The 22524-nt window shown below is 33.8% G+C and overlaps 1 protein-coding gene across 3 annotated transcripts in view; it reads left to right on the plus strand.

Annotated features, from left to right (window-relative positions):
* LOC148949596 (uncharacterized) overlaps positions 1-8142 on the plus strand; it is a 102366-nt gene extending 94224 nt beyond the window's left edge. For all 3 annotated transcript variants that reach the window (XM_089093026.1, XM_089093028.1, XM_089093027.1), the window contains one exon: positions 7353-8142. In XM_089093026.1, the coding sequence (XP_088949152.1) occupies positions 7353-7495 (143 nt within the window). In that variant the 3' untranslated portion in view covers positions 7496-8142. The remainder of the gene's footprint in view (positions 1-7352) is intronic.
* The last annotated feature ends 14382 nt before the right edge of the window (positions 8143-22524 follow it).

Here is a 22524-nt window from a genome sequence, read left to right on the forward strand (position 1 = left end):
ACTGTTACTACTACTACTCCTAAAACTATTACTACTGCTACTGCTACTATTACTACTGCTATTTCTTGTACTACAACTACATCTGCTACTACATCTGCTGCTACTACTATTATTATTACTATTTTTTTTTTAATAAATTAGGGTTTATTCATCAATCAAATATAAAAAATCCGGAAGCTAAGCTTGTAAAGTAGATCACTACCCCAACTAGGCCTAAAAACAAAGAAAAAAAAACAACCTATCATATAAAAATCACTAATAAGCAACTATACCACCCCTACTATTTTTACACTCAACAATCTCAACCTTCAACATATTTAACCTTGTCCTTCTCAATCCATCAACCAAACACAAAAAAAAAACAAAAAATTACAAATTAAAGGAAAAAGCGACCGGAGAACTAACTCAATTACCCCCATATAGCCTATAGCAATGTTCTTAAGTAATTTCTGAGACCACACTGGCTAATCATGATAAAACAAAAATCACAAAGAAAGGAAGAAAACGAGGACAATTAACAGCCAGAAGGACAATTTCACTGGCTGTTAATTGTCCTCGTTTTGTTCCTTTCTTCGCGATTTTTTGTTTTAGCAATGTTCTTTTAACAGACTTCTAAATTCAGAAACATCCGTCACCTTCTTGATCTCATTTGGCAGACTATTCCAAGTACGACGGCTAATAACATGAAGACCAAACCAATATACAATAAATCAAGTACGGATGAATAAATAAAGCATTATGAGAACCTGTCTTGGAAAAATACGCTTTAACTTCCTTATATTTCCCAAATTTCGGACATTTTTATATCAAGACCGTACCCAGGATTTTTTTTCCAGAGGGGGTTTTACTAAAAAGAAATTTTTTATTTGGAGGGGGGATTGTTTATATCCATTTTTGTTGCGTTTTTACGAGTCAGACAAACATTTTGGGGGCCAAGGCCTCTGGGTACGGCCTTGCCTTAGATGCAATTTGATTAATATGGCCTTTGAAACTCAAGCACTCATCGACTATTACTCCAAGAAATTTCACTCCTCTAACACGTTCTATAGCATTCCCATCAAGTTCCCGTTTCTCAATCCAGGGGTAGTAATATGCGCTCCTCCCGTAAATCACAAATTGACTTTTCTTATGGTTTAGTTTAAGTTTATTAACCCTCATCCATCTTTCATTTGTTCCATTCCCCTTTTCAGAACTAGTAGAATTTCCCTTTTCGTCCTCGCAGCAACTGTATAATGTGTATCGTCAGCAAAACTTGGAATTATAATTTCGGGACCACAATCCTCTTTATACAAAATCGTTATATCTTCAATGCACCAGTAAATATCATTGATATAAATAAAAAATAAGAGGTCCCAACTGCTACTACTACAACTGCTGGTGCTGCTGTTACTACTACTTTTAGTACTAACTATAACGTAGTTTAACCTAGCCTAACCGAACCTCGCCTAGGCCAACCACCCAACCTCATTCTACCCTAACCTACCCACCCACCAAACCCCATCCTAACTTAACCAATTCTAAGCTAACCTACCCACCCGTTCAACCCCATTTTATCAAAACATAGCCTAACATACCCAAATTCCCAACCTCATCCTAATCTAACCTAACTTAATCTAGCCTAACCGAACAAAGCCCAATCTAACTTGCCCACCCAAACCTTATCCCAACCAAGCCTAATCTACTACCACGACTTAACCTGACCTAGCCTAACATAAACTACCCATACAACTTCTACTGCTACTAGTATTGCTACTTCTAATGCTACTATTAATACTGTTACTACTATTACTGCTACCACTACTGCTTTTACTGCTACTACTACCGCTACTAATACTGGTACTGCTAATTTTACTACTACTGCTGCTCCTACTACTATTGCTACTGCTGATACAACATCTGCTACTAGTACTACTACTGCTACTACTTCTACTAGTATTGCTACTACTACTGCTATTATTGTTACTGCTACTACTACTACCAATACTAATTATACTAACATGACTTAACCTAGCCAAACCAAAGCTTGCCTAAGCTAACCTACTCAACTGCCCAACCCCATCCTAGCTTATCCAAACCTTACATAAACTACCCTCGCGCCCAAGCTCATTCTAACCTAACCAGGCCATCAGCCAAATCCATCCTTACTTAATTTAAGCCTAAGCAAACTTACCCACTGATTCATCCTCATTTTACCAAAACATACTAACCTAAACACCCACCCAATCCTGTCCAAATCTAACGTAACTTAACATAGCCTAGCATGTCCCAATCTAACTTAATCTAGCCTTACCTATCCTAGCCTAACCAAACCTAGCCAAATATAACCTGCCAACCCACCCACCATAATCTATCCCAACCTAGCCTAATCTAAGAACATCTGCAACTACTACTACTGCTATGACTTAACCTTACCTAGCCTAACGTAACCTACCCACCCACCAAACATCATCCAAGCATAGCCAAACCTAAAAACAACCACTACACCTATTTCTAAGGCCATACCCAGAGGGGGGTTAGGCCCCCCCCCAATTGTTTGTCTGACTTGTAAAAACGTAACAAAAATGAATATAAACAAATTTTATATGGGTTTTCAAGTTTTTTTTTGTGTATCCCCCCCCCAATTTTTTTTTGAGTAAAATCCCCTCTGAAAAAAAATCCTGCGTACGGCCTTGCCTATTTCAACCTAACATAGCCTAAGCTATTCTATCAACTGTTACTGGTACAACTACTATTGCTTCTACTACTATTAACAATGCTAGTGCTACTGATACTATTAGTACTACTATTGCTACTGCTACTTATACTATTACTACTACTAATGCTACTACTACTACCTCTACTGCTTCTACTACTGCCACTTCTAATCCTACTACTACTACAACAACTACAACTACCACTACAATCTCTACTACTACTACTACAATTGCTACTTCATATGCTACTACGACTTCTACTACTGCTACTTCTACTATAACTTCTACGTAACTTAACCTAAATATACAAACCTAACTTAGTACATAACATTTCACACATAATAAAAACTCATAACGTATAACAAATAGCTTAGCCGAACCAAACCTCACTTAACTTACCCAACCCGCTGACTCCATTCTAACTTAACCTACCCACCCATCCAGCCCTATTTCAGCCTAAAATTTCCTAACCCAGCTTAGCCTACCGACCCAACTAGCCTTATACTAACCGAACCTAACTTATTCTAGCTTATCTTAACCTAATTTGTTCTAGCCCATTGTATCCTAACCTAACTTATCCTAGCCCAATCTAACTTACCCACTCACCCACCAAACCCTATCTCAACCTAGTCTAATCCAACAACAACAACTACTACTTAACCTGACCTATCCTAACATAACCTATCCACCAGCCAAATCTTATCCTAACTTAGCATATCCAAACAATAACTAGAACAACCTAACTCAACTGACCTAGCGTAACCTTTTTATCTACTACTAATTGCTACTACTACTGCTAGTACTACTATTACTGCTACTACTAGTATTAGTGTTGCTATTACTATAACTTTGCTACTACTACTGCTACTCTTACTGTTACTGCTACTGTAACTACTACAACTGCTACAACTAAAACTACCAATACTGCTACTACTTCTGCTATTACTACTGCTACTACTACTGCTAACCTAACTTGGCATACCCAACAACCCAATATCATCCACCCACTCATTAAATCACCCACCCACTCAACCGCACACATGGGCGCCCATAAGCTAACTTCCAGGGCTGGGGCAAACCTCGTTTAAAAAATAAGGCAGCAACATTCAGCCAGGGGGGGGGAGCCCTAATCCCCTCGCCCCCATATATGGGTGCCAATTGACTGCACATACTACACCCACCCACCCAAATACATATAAAAAGCTGCAATAGAAACACCTATTACCAAATAAGATATGACGTAAGAATAACAGGCTTCCTTCTGATTTCCACTTGGTAGTCGTGATTGCTTTTTCTTGGTTTCAGCTTTTGGTTCCTTGGTTTCAACTTTCATTTTGTTGCCTAGTTTCTTGTCTGGTTCATTGTTATCACCTTTCTGGGTTTTCTCATTAAATTTCTCAGATTTTACCATGTATAAATTTTCTTCAAATTTCTTCTGATGTTTATTACTTTCTTCGTTTTTGTCATTCTTTACAGGCTGCAATTTCTCTTCCTCGTCTTCTTGAATTACCTTTACCTTGTGATGGACATCCTCCAAGATATTATCCAGTGTTTTTTTATCTGAAAAGTTTTGTCGTTGGAAAATAGGAATATTGTGCACGTGTGTCACATTTTGTTTTTTTGAAGTAATAAATTGGTCATTGGCTTCAGTGTTGGAAATAACCTCGGATACAGGGTAAAAAAGAGTACAGGAAGCTTCACGATTTGGATAGATCTGGCAATCAGTTGAAAAAACAGTTCCTGAATTTTGCGTTATGAGCAACATAGGATTAAAATTACATGGGAAAGGATCTTCAAATCCTAATGGGGGCTTCAGTATATTGTCTGTGTCTGGATTTGGTTTATTCTTTATATGTATCAACTTCTGCGAAACAAGTGCTCGGGACAATGCTTCGTTTTGATTTGGTACCTTCAACTGTTCTTCGGATAATTTCGAAGTATTAAGCTTTTCTTCCTTCAAAGATTGAGGTATTGGAATCTGGGACCCTGCGGCACTCCTTCTTAGGGACCCTGTGTCATTGGATGATCCCCAATCAAGTTTGTACTGTAGCACAGAATCAATTGGCTCTTTTTGCACTATGCATCTGTTTGACTGAGCCTCTTTATATAGAGACTGAGCCTCTTCATATACGTAGCCATATATAGCTAATTGAGGATCAATGGATGATCCCCAATCAAGTTTGTACTGTAGCACAGAACCAATTGGCTCTTTTTGCACTATGCATCTGTTTGACTGAGCCTCTTCGTCTTTTGAAGAGCGATGGACTGGAATGTGGTTTGGAGTAACTGGACTGAATTGAATGTTTTTCCTCCTTGATGTTTCCTCCTTGATAGATGTGAATAGGCTGTCACTAGAACTGTAATAAGGGCAATTAGAACAATGAGTATGGGCTTGTTCGTACTTCCCGCTCATTATATTTTGCATCCAAAAAATTAGATCTCGTTCCATTTTTACTTTAACACTTGGTTCTGCAATTGACCTCTTAGTTTTGCAGCAATTGACCATCTTGTCAAATTTCCTCCATATATAGCTAATTGGTATATCCAAAGCTTTTTCTAGCTTAGGGTAACTAAAACATATTTTAAGCACGTTATTGCTTCCGTTCTCAAATAAATAAGAAAGCAGTTTTATTGCCTTTAAAAAACGATAAAAGTTTGATGGATTGGAAATACTTCTTTCAATAACTTTCACAACCTCAAATATCGCCAAATTATCAAATGTGAGTTTAGCTACTTGTGCCATTTCCTCAATGGTTGGCATGGGTGAGTCGTTGGACATAGCTTTCCTAACTAGTTTTTCAGCATTACTACGGCTTTCAACAAAATTCAAAAACTTTTTTTTTACACCTTTATAGCTATAATATTGCTGGTAATGAGATAATTCATGTTTAGAATTATCTCTTGGAGTCAGATAGTGACTCAGATTCTGTTTTAAAATGTTGGATTGAAAGGTATGGATACACCTGGAATTGAAAGGTTGATATCTACTGTCGTTGTCGTTGTCGTACAAAGAAGAACAGATTATCCCTTTAATTTTATAATTTACCCGTTTCTGTGTTCCCAGCAATGTTGTCCTATGTTCAAGACGCAACAATCGAGCACAACATGACTGGTTTGGATGGACCTGGTTTGAACCTGTTGAAAAAACAGGTTCCAAATTGGGTGTTATGGCCAACATAGGATTGAAATTATCTTGGAAAGGATTTTCAAATCCTAATGGGGGCTTCAATATATTATCTGTATCTGGTTTTCGAGTATTGTTATTGTGTTCCTCTTTATGTGCAACTAGTGCTTGGAGCAATGGTTCAATTTGGTTTTGCACTTTTAATTCTTCTTCGGCAAGTTTAGAATGCATCTGTTCTCTCTTCAAAGATTGAGGTATAGGAATCTGGTGGTGATTTTCGTTGCTAGTTAAAGGATGTTCCTTCTTTGGGGAGCCGGTGGCATTGGATGATACCTTACACTCTTTGTTAATTGAAGAGTGAGGTGCTATAATTTGGTTGGATCTCAATGGCCTGGTCTCAGTGTTTTTCTTCTTTGAGATTTGTGAGGTTGGTGATGCTTTGGCTTTACGATGTTTGTATTCCAGCTCATATAGCTTGTTTATCTTGCATTTCAGCTCATATAGCTTTTTCGATATGTTTTGCTCCCAAAAATTTAAATCCTTTGTAAATTCATTTTGTAGAGGAATAATTATCTTCTCCTTCGGGAAAAAATATAACCCCCTAGACAGAACCTCTTCTATCTTACCAAAACACATTTCTACTACCTTATCGCTTCCGTTGTCAATCAAATATGATAGCAATTTTGCGGATTTTAAAACATGACGATAATAGAATGTGTCTGTTATTCGATATTCTATCACTCTCATTACCTCAATTATTGCCAAACTATCAAAGGTTAGTTCAGCCATTTCTGCCATTGCCTCATCAGTTGGCATGCATGGATCATTGGATGTAACTTTCCTAACTATATTTTAATATCACTACGTCGTTTAACGAGATTAAAAAACTTTCTTTTGATGTCTTTTAAAGTCATTTTCTATAAGCATCATAAAACACAAGCGCCAAAACGAAGAAAAAGAGCAGTAGGGCTACACAAAACTGGCCCAATAAAAAATTATATTGCTGTAGAAAATCAAAATTATAACACTGCATTGACTTACTTTTCAAAATATTTTTGCGACTAGTCAATTTTCAAAACTTTTAAAAAATTGAGAAAATCAACCTTAATTTATGGACTCTTTTTACTTACATGATTTATTTATAGTTAATAATATTTATAAGGTATAAATAATGTTTGTGTAAGTTTCCGAAGGTAATTAATCTTCATCCTCAATTTATTGAATGGAAAATAGAACAGCTAGTATTTTCTACGCTACTATGTATATTATTATGCTACTTCCTTACTGAAAAACTTATTTCCCTTGGTAAAAAGCTCTTAAGACTTAAATGATGAAGCAGAAACTGTTTGTCTTTACGAAACTTAGTTTGTTTGCTAAGAAGTCTTGATTAGATACTTTCTGCATTTTTGTTCCAAAAGCTCTTGCCTTGTCACACTTGCCAACTTTGCCATTCAGGAAAATATTTGAAAATACTTATAGATCAAGTTCTTCCTGAAATTAGTATTGGTTTTCACCTTTTAATTTCTTAATTTCAGGTTGGTCAAACTCAAGGTTTTTTCAAGATTCTCTATTTCAATTAATGTCAATAAATTTTTGGAAACCACTGAATCGAGTTGCTGAACAAAAAAATACTCAACGAATCCAGGCTTTGCGCCTTCTGAAGGATTGTAGCTTCTGATATTCCAGTCGACTTGTTTCCGGGTTGCAGCGGTAGCTAGCATTCCAGGTTGCAGTGGTAGCTTGCAACCTAGTAAGAGACGATCACGGCCCATAGTAAAAAAAATAGCCCATAACTCATAGAACCCAACGTCAGATCAAAAATGGAAGTATTCTATTAGAACCACCTTGTCCAATACCCCTACAAAGAAAAATAACTGTCCCTTGACTTCAACAACAAAGGAAATATGTTGGCTTAAATAACATGAAAAGTTGCTTGAACCACAACATTTTGCATCGACGGCAGATTGGTTTTTTGCTTTCCTTTTTTTCCCTCCATAGCTAGCAGGACACTGGAAACTAATAGAGAGCTGTTTAATGGTTCATTTTAAAGGAAATGGTTGTATTTAGAAACCTTTTATAGTTTTCAAAAACAATGTTTAACATAAAATTGTTTTTGTCGATAAAACTGCATTTTCATGTCCAAGATTAATGAATGACGTCATTCATGAATGACAACAGGGAATTAAAGGGTGCCTCATGATCGGAGGTTTGTGGGTTCAATCCTGCCTGTGGCAAAGAATAAATGTCAAGTAAAGAATGATTCTTTAATATAATTTAAAAAAAATTAAATTCTACTACAGCAAAAAAGTTTAACGATGCCACTCCAAAACAATATAGGGAGAATATGCATACACTGAAAGAACATCCTTTAACAATTAGTAACTTGGAAATTTCTAAATGCAGCAAAAAACCGGCCCAACAAAATGAATACTTGCTCCTAGTATAGACAAGATCAGACCGGCAAGACTCACCATTATCTTGCCCATCTCCTCCCTCAATGAATTTAAGTGGCATATCCCAAAAAAGTAAGGTGAACAATTTCAGACCGCGAAGAATCACGTTTACAACGGCAACGCCAAAAATCACTTACTTAAGAAGCGACATCAAAAGCATTGTTTTTAGTGCTATGTTACACTTACGCATGGTAGAATTGATAAACATCTCGTAAGTATGAGCAATAGCTTTCAAATGGGCCATTAGACTTCACTCTAAAAAGTACTGGTAGCCCACTACCAATACACTGCACTGCTACCAATACAAAAAAGAAATTTTCCTTTTTGTTCAAGGAGGGGGTTGTAATTTCTCATTTCCAGGTTTTTGACCGTTCTGATTCCAATGGTAGACTTTTTATTTTGATCTGATGCCATTTTTGAGGGGCTTAACTTTTTTTCGAAATCACCATAAATTTCTTTTCGATGAACTTTTACTTTTCAGACAAACAGAAATAATAGTTATCAGTCCTGATTTTCTTAAATTTTTAAACGCAGCAGCCATACAAAATAAGGATTTCTAACTTGGACCCAATTCACAAAAGAGCTACAGCTAAGGCTACAGTGCTCTGGCTCCAAGTTTAACACATTTTATTTATTTCCGATATGTGCATATTTGGTGCTAAGCACACTTTGAATGTAAGTCTATTACCAAATTATTGCCACACAAGAATTTACTAGTAAATGTGATTCTACGCCATTGCGCGGTAATATAGTTTATAAGCCTTATTCAACCCCCTATTTTCTGGCCTAAAACGTACTGAAAAATATGTATAGATATACACGAAGATGTAAACGTATTGAAAAAAAATGTACAATATTTTTTACGATTCTTGCTAACAATTAACTCATTGCGATTGAGAGGGAGCCCCGTAACAATTCAAACATGAGCCCACTGTATTCTGCGGTGAAAGGTAGATGGTCAAAATATTTTCATTAAGGCCTCCATGACCGTATCCGTGGAGACAAATTTTTACACGAGTCAAGACCCTTAGTGAGGAAGCTAGGTGGAGCTCAGAACTGGCCCAAAGTGATTGCCAGGAAAACTTCAAGCCGTTCAATAAGCAAAAAGCTTGCCTACCTTTCTCCTGAAACTTTGGCTTTGTTGAAGGGGCCATGGGTTCACTATATTCCTCCAATTATACAGACAGAACGGGTTTTTCTCTGATTCTATGAGAAGTATAAAAAATTCATTTTTCTACTAGACAGTTCGCAAGGGAAAGAAGAATAGAAAACCATGGGTATATTTTGTGTCTTAAACTGTGTAGGTTAACGATCATTACATGCTTCTTATTAAAAAAAAAAGTTGTATCTCTATCAATGTATATTTCTGGTCATTTTTTAATAAATACCAGGAAATCCATCTACATCTCAAGGAAAAATCCCTCCTCTACGGATTTATTCTCTAGACAAGTCAGTCCAGGTGAAAATTTACCCCGAACAATTGCTCTTAACAATTAAACACGCAACATAGAGTCAGCAAAGAAAAAGCAAGACATAAGAAGAAATTCGTATTGCAATTCCTCCCGTTTAAAATTTCCCCTTAAAACATCATCCCCTGGAAACTTCCCTCCCCTTGGAAAATTCCACCATCTGACGGCCCCCCCCCCACCTCACCAAAAAAATTATGTATTCTTCCCAATAACAAATACTATACGTAAGCAATGGGCAAATGTTGTAACTTAAAGACCTTTCCTCAGGAGCTTTTGGTTTTAAATTCTAAGTGGCGTGAATTGCCTTGGAGTATCGTATTCTAGCAGTGAGATGCCAAGTCCCACTATTCAAATAAAAAATAGTGTTTAATTTAGATTCACAAGCTTATTTTTGGGTGGAAAAGGGTGAGAATGTCATAGGGGGGATGAGGGGGTGCCATTTGGATGACAGAGGGGCAGGCGCGTAATGCCGTATGTGGTTTGAGGTGTTTTAGAGGTTAATATGATGGGGTTTGTTTCCGATGAGGGTATTTTTCATTAAAAGCTATCAATAGGACCTAAAAAATTATGTCTAACGAGATTATGCATAATTGATGAAAAAATATTATTCAAATGTGCGTTTCTCAACTGAGGGGGGGGGGGCGCATATTCATGCCCTAATGAAACGTATTATTTTTGTTAAAATCTCTCAGAAATAGATCAATAGGACCTAAATTTGCCTTTAGTATCAACCCACCCCCTCTAGAAATGATTGTTAGGAGTTCCATCTTTTTTTAATTCACGCATGTTTTTTGCATATATTTTATCCTTTATTAGCCTTTTTTGACGTTTTGTTTTTCGGATGACGTGTTTTTAAGTTCTTTTTCTATGATATCTGTCTTGATTGAGAGTTCATACTATAAACACTTCTGTTAGATGTAGTCTGGATATAGTCTCATTATTCAGTAAGACTCAATTGGGATTCCCCATGGACATCAATCTTGAATTTGAACTTTTGAACTTAGATTTGAACTTGGATTATTTAGTTATTTTATAGTCTGGATTATTCCCAACCAAATTCCCATGAGACTTTATTATAGCCAGTCTATCTGGGATTATTTCAGTGATATTCACCTAATAGGCGAATATTTTAAATCATTGACTGTTTGGAATTTTGGATCAATAATTAGGATTCAGTGACCTTGACCTAATAGGCAAATAGTTTAAATCATTGATTGTTTTGAATATTGGATGAATAATACTATTTTTATAACGATTACTACTTGCATGACTTGCATGACCAAATCACATGATAGTCACGCTATTGTAGAAAATAATTTCAAAGTACCAAGTCACATGATAGTTACGCTATTGTAGAAAATAATTTCAAAGTACCAAGTCATATGATAGTTACGCTTTCGAAGAAAATAAATTTAATGTACCATGTCACATTATAGTTCGGCTTTTGTAGAAAATAACTTTCAAAGTACCAAGTCACATTATAGTTTCGCTATTGTAGAAAATGATTTCAAAGTACAACGTAACATTATAGTTACGCTATTGTAGAAAATAATTTCAATGTACCAAGTCACATGATAGCTACACTTTTGTAGAAAATAATTTCAAAGTACCAAGTCACATGATAGTTACGCTTTTGTAAAAAATAATTTCGAAGTACCAAGTCACATGATAGTTACGCTATTGTAGAAAATAATTTCAAAATACCAAGTCACATGTTAGTTACGCTTTTGTAGAAAATACTTTCAAAGTACCAAGTCACATGATATTTACGCTATTGTAGAAAATAATTTCAAAGTACCAAGTCATATGATAGTTACGCTATTGTATAAAATAATTTCAAAGTACCAAGTCACATGATAGTTACGCTATTATAGAAAATAATTTTAAAGTACCAAGTCATATGATAGTTACGTTATTGTAGAAATTAATTTCAAAGTGCCAAGTCACGTGATAGTTACGCTTTTGTAGAAAATAATTTCAAAGTACCAAGTCACATGATAGTTACGCTTTTGTAGAAAATAATTTCAAAGTACCATGTCACATGATAGTTGCGCTTTTGTAGAAAATAATTTTAAAGTACCAAGTCACATTATAGTTACGCTATTATATAAAATAATTTCAAAGTACAAAGTCACAATATAGTTACGTTTTTGTATAAAATAATTTCAAAGTACCTAGTCACAGGATAGTTAAGCTATTGTAGAAAATAATTTAAAAGTACCAAGTCACAGGATAGTTACGCTATTATAGAAAATAATTTCAAAGTACCAAGTAACAATATAGTTACGTTATTGTAGAAAATAATTTCAAAGTATCAAGTCACATGATTTTACGCTTTTGTAGAAAATAATTTCAAACTATCAGGTCACATTATAGTTACGCTATTGTAGAAAATAATTTCAAAGTACCAAGTCACATTGTAGTTACGCTATTGTAGAAAATAATTTCAAAGTACCAAGTCACATGATAGTTACGCTTTTGTAGAAAATAATTTCAAAGTACCAAATCACATGATAGTCACGCTATTGTAGAAAATAATTTCAAAGTACCAAGTCACATGATAGTTACGCTATTGTAGAAAATAATTTCAAAGTACCAAGTCACATGATAGTTACGCTATTGTAGAAAATAATTTCAAAGTACCATGTCACATGATAGTTAGGCTTTTGTAGAAAATAACTTCAAAGTACCAAGTCACATTATAGTTACGCTATTATAGAATATAATTTCAAAGTACCAAGTCACATTATAGTTAACATATTGTATAAAATAATTTCTATGTAACAACTAACATGATAGTTACGCTTTTGTAGAAAATAGTTTCAAAGTACCATGTCACATGATAGTTACGCTTTTGTAAAAAATAATTTCAAAGTACCAAGTCACATGATAGTTACGCTTTTGTAGAAAATAATTTCAAAGTACCATGTCACATGTTAGTTACGCTTTTGTAGAAAATACTTTCAAAGTACCAAGTCACATGATAGTTACGCTATTGTAGAAAATAATTTCAAAGTACCAAGTTACATGATAGTTACGCTATTGTATAAAATAATTTCAAAGTACCAACTCAACTGATAGTTACTATATTATGGAAAATAATATCAAAGTAACAAGTCACATGATAGTTACGCTAATTTAGAAAATAATTTCAAAGTACCAAGTCACATGATAGTTACGCTTTTGTAGAAAATAATTTCAAAGTACCAAATCACATTATAGTTACGTTATTTTATAAAATAATTTCAAAGTACCATGTCACATTATAGTTACGCTATTATAGAAAATAATTTCAAAGTAGCAAGTCACATGATAGTTACTCTATTGTAGAAAATAATTTCAAAGTACCAAGCCACATGATAGCTGATCTATTATAGATAATCATTTCAAAGCAACAATTAAAATGACTTTCTTTAACTTAGATGAAGGAACTGTAAAGTACCATGACGAAGGATAATTAAGATCCTATGTACAATAATTTAAATTTACAAACTAAACTGATATTTAAGAGAGAATATAAAATATATTCATAGACACTTTTGAAATGAGAATTAAGCTTTTGTAGAAAATAATTTAAAAGTACCAACTCACATGATAGTTACGCTATTTTAGAAAATAAATTCAAAGTACCAAGTCACAGGAGAGTTACGCTATTATAGAAAATAATTTCAAAGTACCAACTCACATGATAGTTACGCTATTGTAGAAAATAATTGCAAAGTACCATGTCACATGATAGTTACGCTATTGTAGAAAATAATTTCAAAGTACCAAGTCACATGATAGTTACGCTTTTGTAGAAAATAATTTCAAAGTACCAAGTCACATGGTAGTTACGTCATTTTAGAAAATAATTTCAAAGTACCAAGTTAAATGATTGTTACGCCAATATGGAAAATTATATCAAAATACCATCTAAAATTATATTTACTCTTCGGTATTAAATATTATGAAAGTACCAAGTCACATGATATTTACGTTAATATATAATGTAATATCAAAGTACCATGTCAAATGATATTTAATCTATTGTAAAAAATAAATTCAAATTACAAAGTCATATGATAGTTACGCTATTGTAGAAAATATTTTCAAAGTACCAAGTCACATGATAGTTACGCTATTTTAGAAAATAATTTCAAAGTACCATGTCACATGATAGTTACGCTATTGTAGAAAATAATTTCAAAGTACCAAGTCACTTGATAGTTACGCTATTCTAGAAAATAATTTCAAAGTACCAAGTCACATGATAGCTACGCTATAATATAAAATAATTTCAAAGTACTAAGTCACAGTATAGTTACGTTATTATAGAAAATAATTTCAAAGTATTAAGTAACATTATACTTACTTTCTTGTATAAAGTAATATCAAAGTAAAAAGTCACTTGATAGTTACAATATTTATGAAAATAATTTAAGACTACAATGAAACTTAATAGTTACAGGGTTGAATAAAATAATTTAAAAGTACCAAGTCACAGGATAGATAAGATCTTGTAGAAAATAATTTAAAAGTAACAAGAAATTTAATTCAGGAAATTATGAAAAAATAAAAAAAATTAGACAGGGTTACGTGCGCACGGAACCCTGTCTAAATTTTTTTTTTCATAATTTCCTGAATTAAATTTCTTGGTACTTTGAAATTATTTTCTACAATAGCGTAACTATCATGTGACTTGGCACTTTGAAATTATTTTCTATAATTGCATAACTATCACGTAACTTGTTACTTTGAAATTATTTTCTACAATAGTGTAACTATCATGTGACTTGGTACTTTTAAATTATTTTCTGTAATAGCGTAACTATCATGTGCCTTGATACTTTGAATTTATTTTATACAAAAATATAACTATCAGTTGACATTTTAATTTGTAATTATTTTACACAATCGTGCAACGACCCAGTTAATTTTCAATGTTAAATTATTTTCTACAATAGCGTAACAATCATGTGACTTGATATTGCGTAATTATTTTATATAATTGCATAACTATCATGTGACTTGGCACTTTGAAATTATTTTCTACAATAGCGTAACTATCAAGTGACTTGGTACTTTGAAATTATTTTCTATAATAGCGTAACTATCATGTTAATTGGTAATTTGATATTATTTTATACAATAGCGTAACTATCATGTGACTTGGTACTTTGAAATTATTTTCTACAATATCGTAACTATCATGTGACTTGGTAATTTGAAATTATTTTCTAAAATAGAGTAACTATCATGTGACTTGGTAATTTGAAATTATTTACTATAATATCTTAACTATCATTTGACTTGGTACTTTGAAATTATTTTATATAAAAGCGTAACTATCCTGTGACTTGGTACTTTGAAATTATTTTCTATAATAGCGTAACTATCATGTGACTTGGTACTTTGAAATTATATTATATAATAGATTAACTATCATGTGAATTGTTACTTTTAAATTATATTCTAAAAAAGCTTAACTATCATGTGAATTTTTATTTTTAAATTATTTTCTATATTAACTTAACAATCATGTGACTTGGTACTTTGAAATTATTTTCTACAAAAGCATAACTATCATGTGACTTGGTACTTTGAAATTATTTTCTAGAATAGCGTATCTATCATGTGACTTGGTACTTTGAAATTATTTTCTACAATAGCGTAACTATCATGTGACTTGGTACTTTGAAATTATTTTCCATAATAGCGTAACTATCATGTGACTTGGTACTTTTAAATTATTTTCTATAACAGCGTAACTATCATGTGACTTGATACTTTGAAATTATTTTCTAGAATAGTGTAACTATCATGTTACTTGGTACTTTGAAATTATTTTCTATAATGGCGTAACTATCATGTGAGTTGGTACTTTGAAATTATTTTCTATAATAGCGTAACTATCCTGTGACTTGGTACTTTGGAGTTATTTTCTATAATAGCAAAACTATCATTTGAATTCGTACTTTGAAATTATTTTCTATAATAGCGTAACTATCATGTGGCTTGGTACTTTGAAATTATTTTCTACAAAAGCGTAACTATCATGTGACTTTGTACTTTGAAATTATTTTCTACAATAGCGTAACTATCATGTGACATTGTACTTTGAAATTATTTTCTATAATAACGTAACTAAAATGTGACTTGGTACTTTGAAACTATTTTCTACAAAAGCGTAACTATCATGTGACTTTGTACTTTGAAATTATTTTCTACAATAACGTAACTATAATGTGACTTGGTACTTTGAAATTATTTTCTATAATAGCTTAACTATCATGTGAGTTGGTACTTTGAAATTATTTTCTAAAATAGCGTAACTATCATGTGACTTGGTACTTTGAAATTACTTTATACAATATCATAACTAAAATGTGAATTGTTACTTTGAAATTATTTTCTATAATAGCGTAACTATCATGTGACTTGGTACTTTGAAATTATTTTCTACAATAGCGTAACTATCATGTGGCTTGGTACTTTGAAATTATTTTCTACAATAGCGTAACTATCATGTGACATGGTACTTTGAAATTATTTTCTACAAAAGCGTAACTATCATGTGACTTGGTACTTTGAAATTATTTTCTACAAAAGCGTAACTATCATGTGACTTGGTACTTTAAAATTATTTATTACAAAAGCGTAACTATCATGTGACTTGGTACTTTGAAATTATTTTCTACAAAAGCCTAACTATCATGTGACATGGTACTTTGAAATTATTTTCTACAATAGCGTAACTATCATGTGACTTGGTACTTTGAAATTATTTTCTACAATAGCGTAACTATCATGTGACTTGGTACTTTGAAATTATTTTCTACAATAGCGTAACTATCATGTGACTTGGTATTTTGTAATTATTTTCTACAATAGCGTAAATATCATGTGACTTGGTACTTTGAAATTACTTTCTACAATATTGTAACTATAATGTGACTTGGTACTTTGAAATTATTTTCTACAATAGCGTAACTATAATGTGACCTGATAGTTTGAAATTATTTTCTACAAAAGCGTAACTATCATGTGACTTGGTACTTTGAAATTATTTTCTACAAAAGCGTAACTATCATGTGACATGGTACTTTGAAATTATTTTCTACAATAACATAACTATAAGTTGACTTGGTACTTTGAAATCATTTTATAAAATAGCTTATCTATACTGTGACTTGTTACAATGAAAAGATTCTATACAAAAACGTATCTATAATGTGAGATGGTACTTTGAAATTAATTTCTAAAATAACGTAACTATAATGTGACTTGGTACTTTGAAATTATTTTTTATAATAGTGTAACTATCATGTGACTTGGTACTTTGAAATTATTTTCTACAATAGCGTAACTATCATGTGACTTGGTACTTTGAAAGTATTTTCTACAAAAGCGTAACTATCATGTGACATGGTACTTTGAAATTATTTTCTACAAAAGAGTAACTATCATGTGACTTGGTACTTTGAAATTATTTTCTACAAAAGCGTAACTATCATGTGACTTGTTTCTTTGAAATTATTTTCTACAATAGCGTAACTCTATTGTGACTTGGTACTTTGAAATTATATTCTATAATGTCTTAAATATCATATGACTTGGTACTTTGAAATTATTTTCTATAATAGCGTAACTATAATGTGACTTGGTACTTTGAAATTATTTTCTACAATAGCGTAACTATCATGTGACATGGTACTTTGAAATTATTTTCTTCAATAGCATAACTATCATGTGACTTGGTACTTTGAAATTATTTTCTACAATAGCGTAACTATCATGTGACTTGGTACTTTGAAATTATTTTCTACAATAGCGTAACTATCATTTGATTTAGTACTATGAAATTATTTTGTACAAAAGCGTAACTTTCATGTGATTTGGTACTTTGAAATTATTTTCTACAAAAGCGTAACTATCATGTGACTTGGTACTTTGAAATTATTTTCTACAATAGCGTAAATATAATGTGACTTGATAGTTTGAAATTATTTTTTAAAATAGCGTAACTATCATGTGACTTGGTACTTTGAAATTATTTTCTACAATAGTGTAACTATCATGTGACTTGGTACTTGGAAATTATTTTCTACAATAGCTCGTGTTTAACAAAAAAAAAAAACAAAGGAATTATTTACTGACCTTTTGTTTTTTTTATTTTAAATTTTCCGATTTTATTAAAGCAAATAGTTTTTAACAAAAAAAAAAAAAAAAAAAAAGGATATATTTAATTACCTTGATTTGTGATTTTAAAAGTTACGCTTTTATTTAAGCCAATTGTGTTTAACAAAAAAAAAACTTGTCAGACATTTCTTGTTAAAACTTTATTTTCAACTAATTCATCCAGGTTTTCGAAAGCAATTCGTACCACAGTACAGCACTATCACTAGTCTAAGACATCCACTCTGTCATCGTCCCATCCCCCAAAAAAATACTTTTCAGACATTTCTTGTTAAAACTTTATTTTCAACTAATTCATCCGGGTTTTTCACAAGCAATTCGTACTACAGTACAGCACTATAACTAGTCTAAGACATCCACTATGTCATCGCCCTCCGCCCCCCAAAAAAACACTTTTCAGACATTTCTTGTTAAAACTTTATTTTCAACTAATTCATCCGGGCTTTCGAAAGCAATTCATGCCAGAGTACAGCACTATAACTAGTCTAAGACATCCCCTCTGTCATCGCCCCCACCCCAAAAAAAAAACTTTTCAGACATTTCTTGTTAAAACTTTATTTCAACTAATTAATCCGAGTTTCCGAAAGCAATTCATGCCAGAGTACAGCACTATAACTAGTCTAAGACATCTACTCTGTCATCGCCCCCACCCCCCAAAACAATACTTTTCAGACATTTCTTGTTAAAACTTTATTTCAACTAATTCATCCGGGTTTTCGAAAGCAATTCATGCCAGAGTACAGCACTCCCTCTGTCATTGCCCCCACCCCCCAAAAAAATACTTTTCAGACATTTCTTGTTAAAACTTTATTTCAACTAATTCATCCGGGTTTTAGAAAGCATTTCTTGTTAAAACTTTATTTTAACTAATTCATCCGGGTTTTCGAAAGCAATTCATACCAGAGAACAGCACTATAAGTATTCTCATACATCCACTCTGTCTTCGCCCCCACCCCAAAAAAAAATACTTTTCGGACATTTCCTGTTAAAACTTTATTTCAACTAATTCATCCGGGTTTTCAAAAGCAATTCGTACCACAGTAGAGCACTATCATTAGTCTAAGACATCCACTCTGTCATCGTCCCATCCCCCAAAAAAATACTTTTCAGACATTTCTTGTTAAAACTTTATTTTCAACTAATTCCTCCGGGTTTTTCACAAGCAATTTGTACCACGGTACAGCACTATAACTAGTCTAAGACATCCACTCTGTCATCGTCCTCACCCCTCCAAAAAAAATACTTTTCAGACATTTCTTGTTAAAACTTTATTTTCATCTAATTCATCCGGGTTTTCGAAAGCAATTCATGCCAGAGTACAGCACTATAACTAGTCTAAGACATCCACTCTGTCATCGCCCCCACCCCCCCCCCAAAAAAAATACTTTTCAGACATTTCTTGTTAAAACTTTATTTTCAACTAATTCATTTGGGTTTTTCACAAGCAATTCATGCCACGGTACAGCACTATCACTAGTCTGAGACATCCAATCTGTCATCGCTCCATCCCCTCCAAAAAAATACTTTTCAGACATTACTTGTTAATTCTTTTTCTGAGGGGGAAGGAGGGGGCTCTGAGCCTTTCCCTTGAGGCAGATCCCGTTTATTTTCGATTCTGAGTATTTTTGGTTTTCCTTCCAAAATTGACCCCCCCCATCTCCCCTGCCCTCAGAAATGGGGGAACGAAGGGCCTCTGAGCCTTGCCCCTTGAGGCAGATCCCATTTATTTTCGATTCTGAGCATTCTTGATTTTCCCTCCAAAATTGACTCCCCCTCCCCTGCCCTCAGAAATGGGGGAACGAAGGGCCTCTGAGCCTTCCCCTTGCGGCAGATCCCTTTTATTTTCGATTCGGAGTATTTTTGGATTTCCCTCCAAAATTGACCCCCCCCCTCCTCCTCGGCCCACATAAATGGGGGACAAAACCCTCAGACATGGAGGAAGGAGGGACCTCTGGGTCGTGCCGTTGAGGCAGATCCCATTTATTTTCGAGTCTGAGTCTCTTTTGTTTTTACCTCAAAAATTGACCCCTCTCCTACCCCAGCCCTCAGAAATGGGGGAACGACGGGCCTCTGAGCCTTCCCCTTGAAGCAGATCCCATTTATTTTCGATTCTGAGTATTTTTGGTTTTCCCTCCAAAATTGACCCTCCCCCCCTGCCCTAAGAAATGGGGGAACGAAGGGCCTCTGTGCCTTGCCCGTGAGGTAGATCCACTTTTTTTTTGTCTATGTGCATTTTTTGTTTTCCCTCCCAAATTTACCCCCCACCGCCCCTGTCCACAGAAAAGGGGGTACTCCTGTCCAGTGAGCCTTACACGTGAGGCATATCCCATTTATTTTCGATTCTGAGTATTTTTGGTTTTCCCTCTAAAATTGTCCCCCCCCCCCGGCCCTCAGAAATGGGAGAACGAAGGGCCTCTGAGCCTTCCCCTTGAGGCAGATCACGCTTTATTTTCGATTCTGATTATTTTTGATTTTCCCTCCAAAATTGACTCCCCCCCCCGTCCCCTGCCCTCAGAAATGGGGGAACGAAGGGAACGTTAAACTATTTTAAACTGACAACACTGTCCAAACATCACATGCGTATTATACAGTACACAATCACCCCATCTCCCTCAAAACACTTTTCAGCCATTTCTAGTTAAAAAATTTTATTCCAATTCGCAAATCTCATTACCCCTTTTTAAATTTCGATCAAACAATTCTGATTGTAGTGTCCAAGTTTTTAATAACAAAGCCTACACACAAGTACACACTATGCTTTCAAAAAACCAGTCTGGTTGAAAAACTTGGAGTTGAAACAAATTTGTGCGGGGAATCCCCCATTCATACTGCTATCTTTTTTGCAATGTTTAGGAACAGGCGGGGAATCCCCACTCGTTTGGAATGGTACCAACAGGACATAAGCAAATAGCACGTAGTTTTATAACGTGTTTAATCACGTGTAGTTTTTAAGGATGTGTATGTGAACTCATGACCTACATTCATTGTGCAATTCACAACAAAAACAGAAAAAAAACCTGTTTGACCACATTATACACTGCCAAATAACAGCTGGCTATGGACTATGCCTTGGAAAGCTACCATGGAATTTGCCGTACGCAAATAACATAGGAATTGCTATAAGGGCGGCAGAAATGGTACCTCTTACCCTACTGATCTTTCCATGAGCGAAGTTTTAATGGGGGAAGGGACATTGCTATAAATTAAATATTATTTAAAAAAGATAAGAAATTATACATAAAACAAACAAGTTTTTCAACTGAAAGTAAGAAGCAACATCAATACTTGATACGACAGAAAACATTACGTATATAATTAGGTTCAACCCCTAGTCAATAGCTTTCTCTTTAAGCCAAAGATTTTTTAGTACTTTCATAAGAGCTATTTATTCTAATTAACGGCATTTGTGATTAAGGGATCATTTTTAAAGAATTGGAACAAATTCCGAACTTCAGCTTAAAGAGCAAGGTATTGACTAGGGGGTGAACCCTCTAATATACGTAATAAAATATATATGAATATAGAAGTTCGTTACGTAAGTTAATTCGTAAGTTACGTATATTTATTACTAATAAAAACGTTCGTAAATTAAATTAAACAAGTTTCGAGAAAACCATTTAACCAAATAAAAATAAAATTAATATTCTAATTTCTTTTAATTATTCATATACGGTGAGCCAAAATCAAAACCTGCATTAATTCAAAAACATTCAAAATTAAATAAAAAAAAACAAGTTTTTTTAACTGAAAGTAAGGAACGACGTTGAAACTTAAAACGAAAAGAAATTATTCCGTATATGAAAGGGGCTGTCCCCTCCTCAACGCCTTGCGATTTACGATAAATTTTGAATTTCTAAAAACTATATTTTTTTAAACAATGAAAAAATTTAGCGTAATGAGCGAGGCGTTGAGGAAAGGACAGCCCCTTTCATATACGGAATAATAGGATAACTTAATTCCCCGAAGTCCCCGGGGGAGGGCTGAAAGTTATGAACTTTACCCAATGTTAACATATATTATTGGTTATTAGGAAGAATACAGGCGTTTTCAGGGGGGATTTTTCTGGTAGTAGGGGGGGTCGGGGTTTATGGGGGAGGATCTTTCCATAAAGGAAGTTTTCATGGGGGATGGGACATTGCTATGAAGTGGGCGCCAGATTTCCCAATATTATTAAAAAAAAGATCAGAAATTATATATATATATATATAAAAAAAAACTTTTTCAACTGAAAGTAAGGAGCAACATCAATACTTAAAACGACAGAAAGCATTACGTATATGATTAGGTTCACCCCCTAGTCAATACCTCGCTCTTTAAGCCAAAGCTTTTTAGTACTTTCATAAGAGCTATTTATTCTAATTAACGGCATTTGTGATTGAGGGGTCATTTTTAAAGAATTGGAACAAAATTCGAACTTTAGCTTAAAGAGCAAGGTATTGACTATGGGGTGAACCCTCTAATATACGTATTAAAATGTATATAAATATAGAAGTTCGTTACGTAAGTTAATTCGTAAGTTACGTATATTTATTACTAATAAAAACGTTCGTAAATAAAATTAAACAAGTTTCGAGAAAGCCATTTAACCAAATAAAAGTATAATTAAT

This window comes from Artemia sp. Qi Xiang Cuo, chromosome 8 (assembly GCF_049724085.1).
Source record: "Artemia sp. Qi Xiang Cuo chromosome 8, ASM4972408v1, whole genome shotgun sequence".
Classification (NCBI taxonomy): domain Eukaryota; kingdom Metazoa; phylum Arthropoda; class Branchiopoda; order Anostraca; family Artemiidae; genus Artemia; species Artemia sp. Qi Xiang Cuo.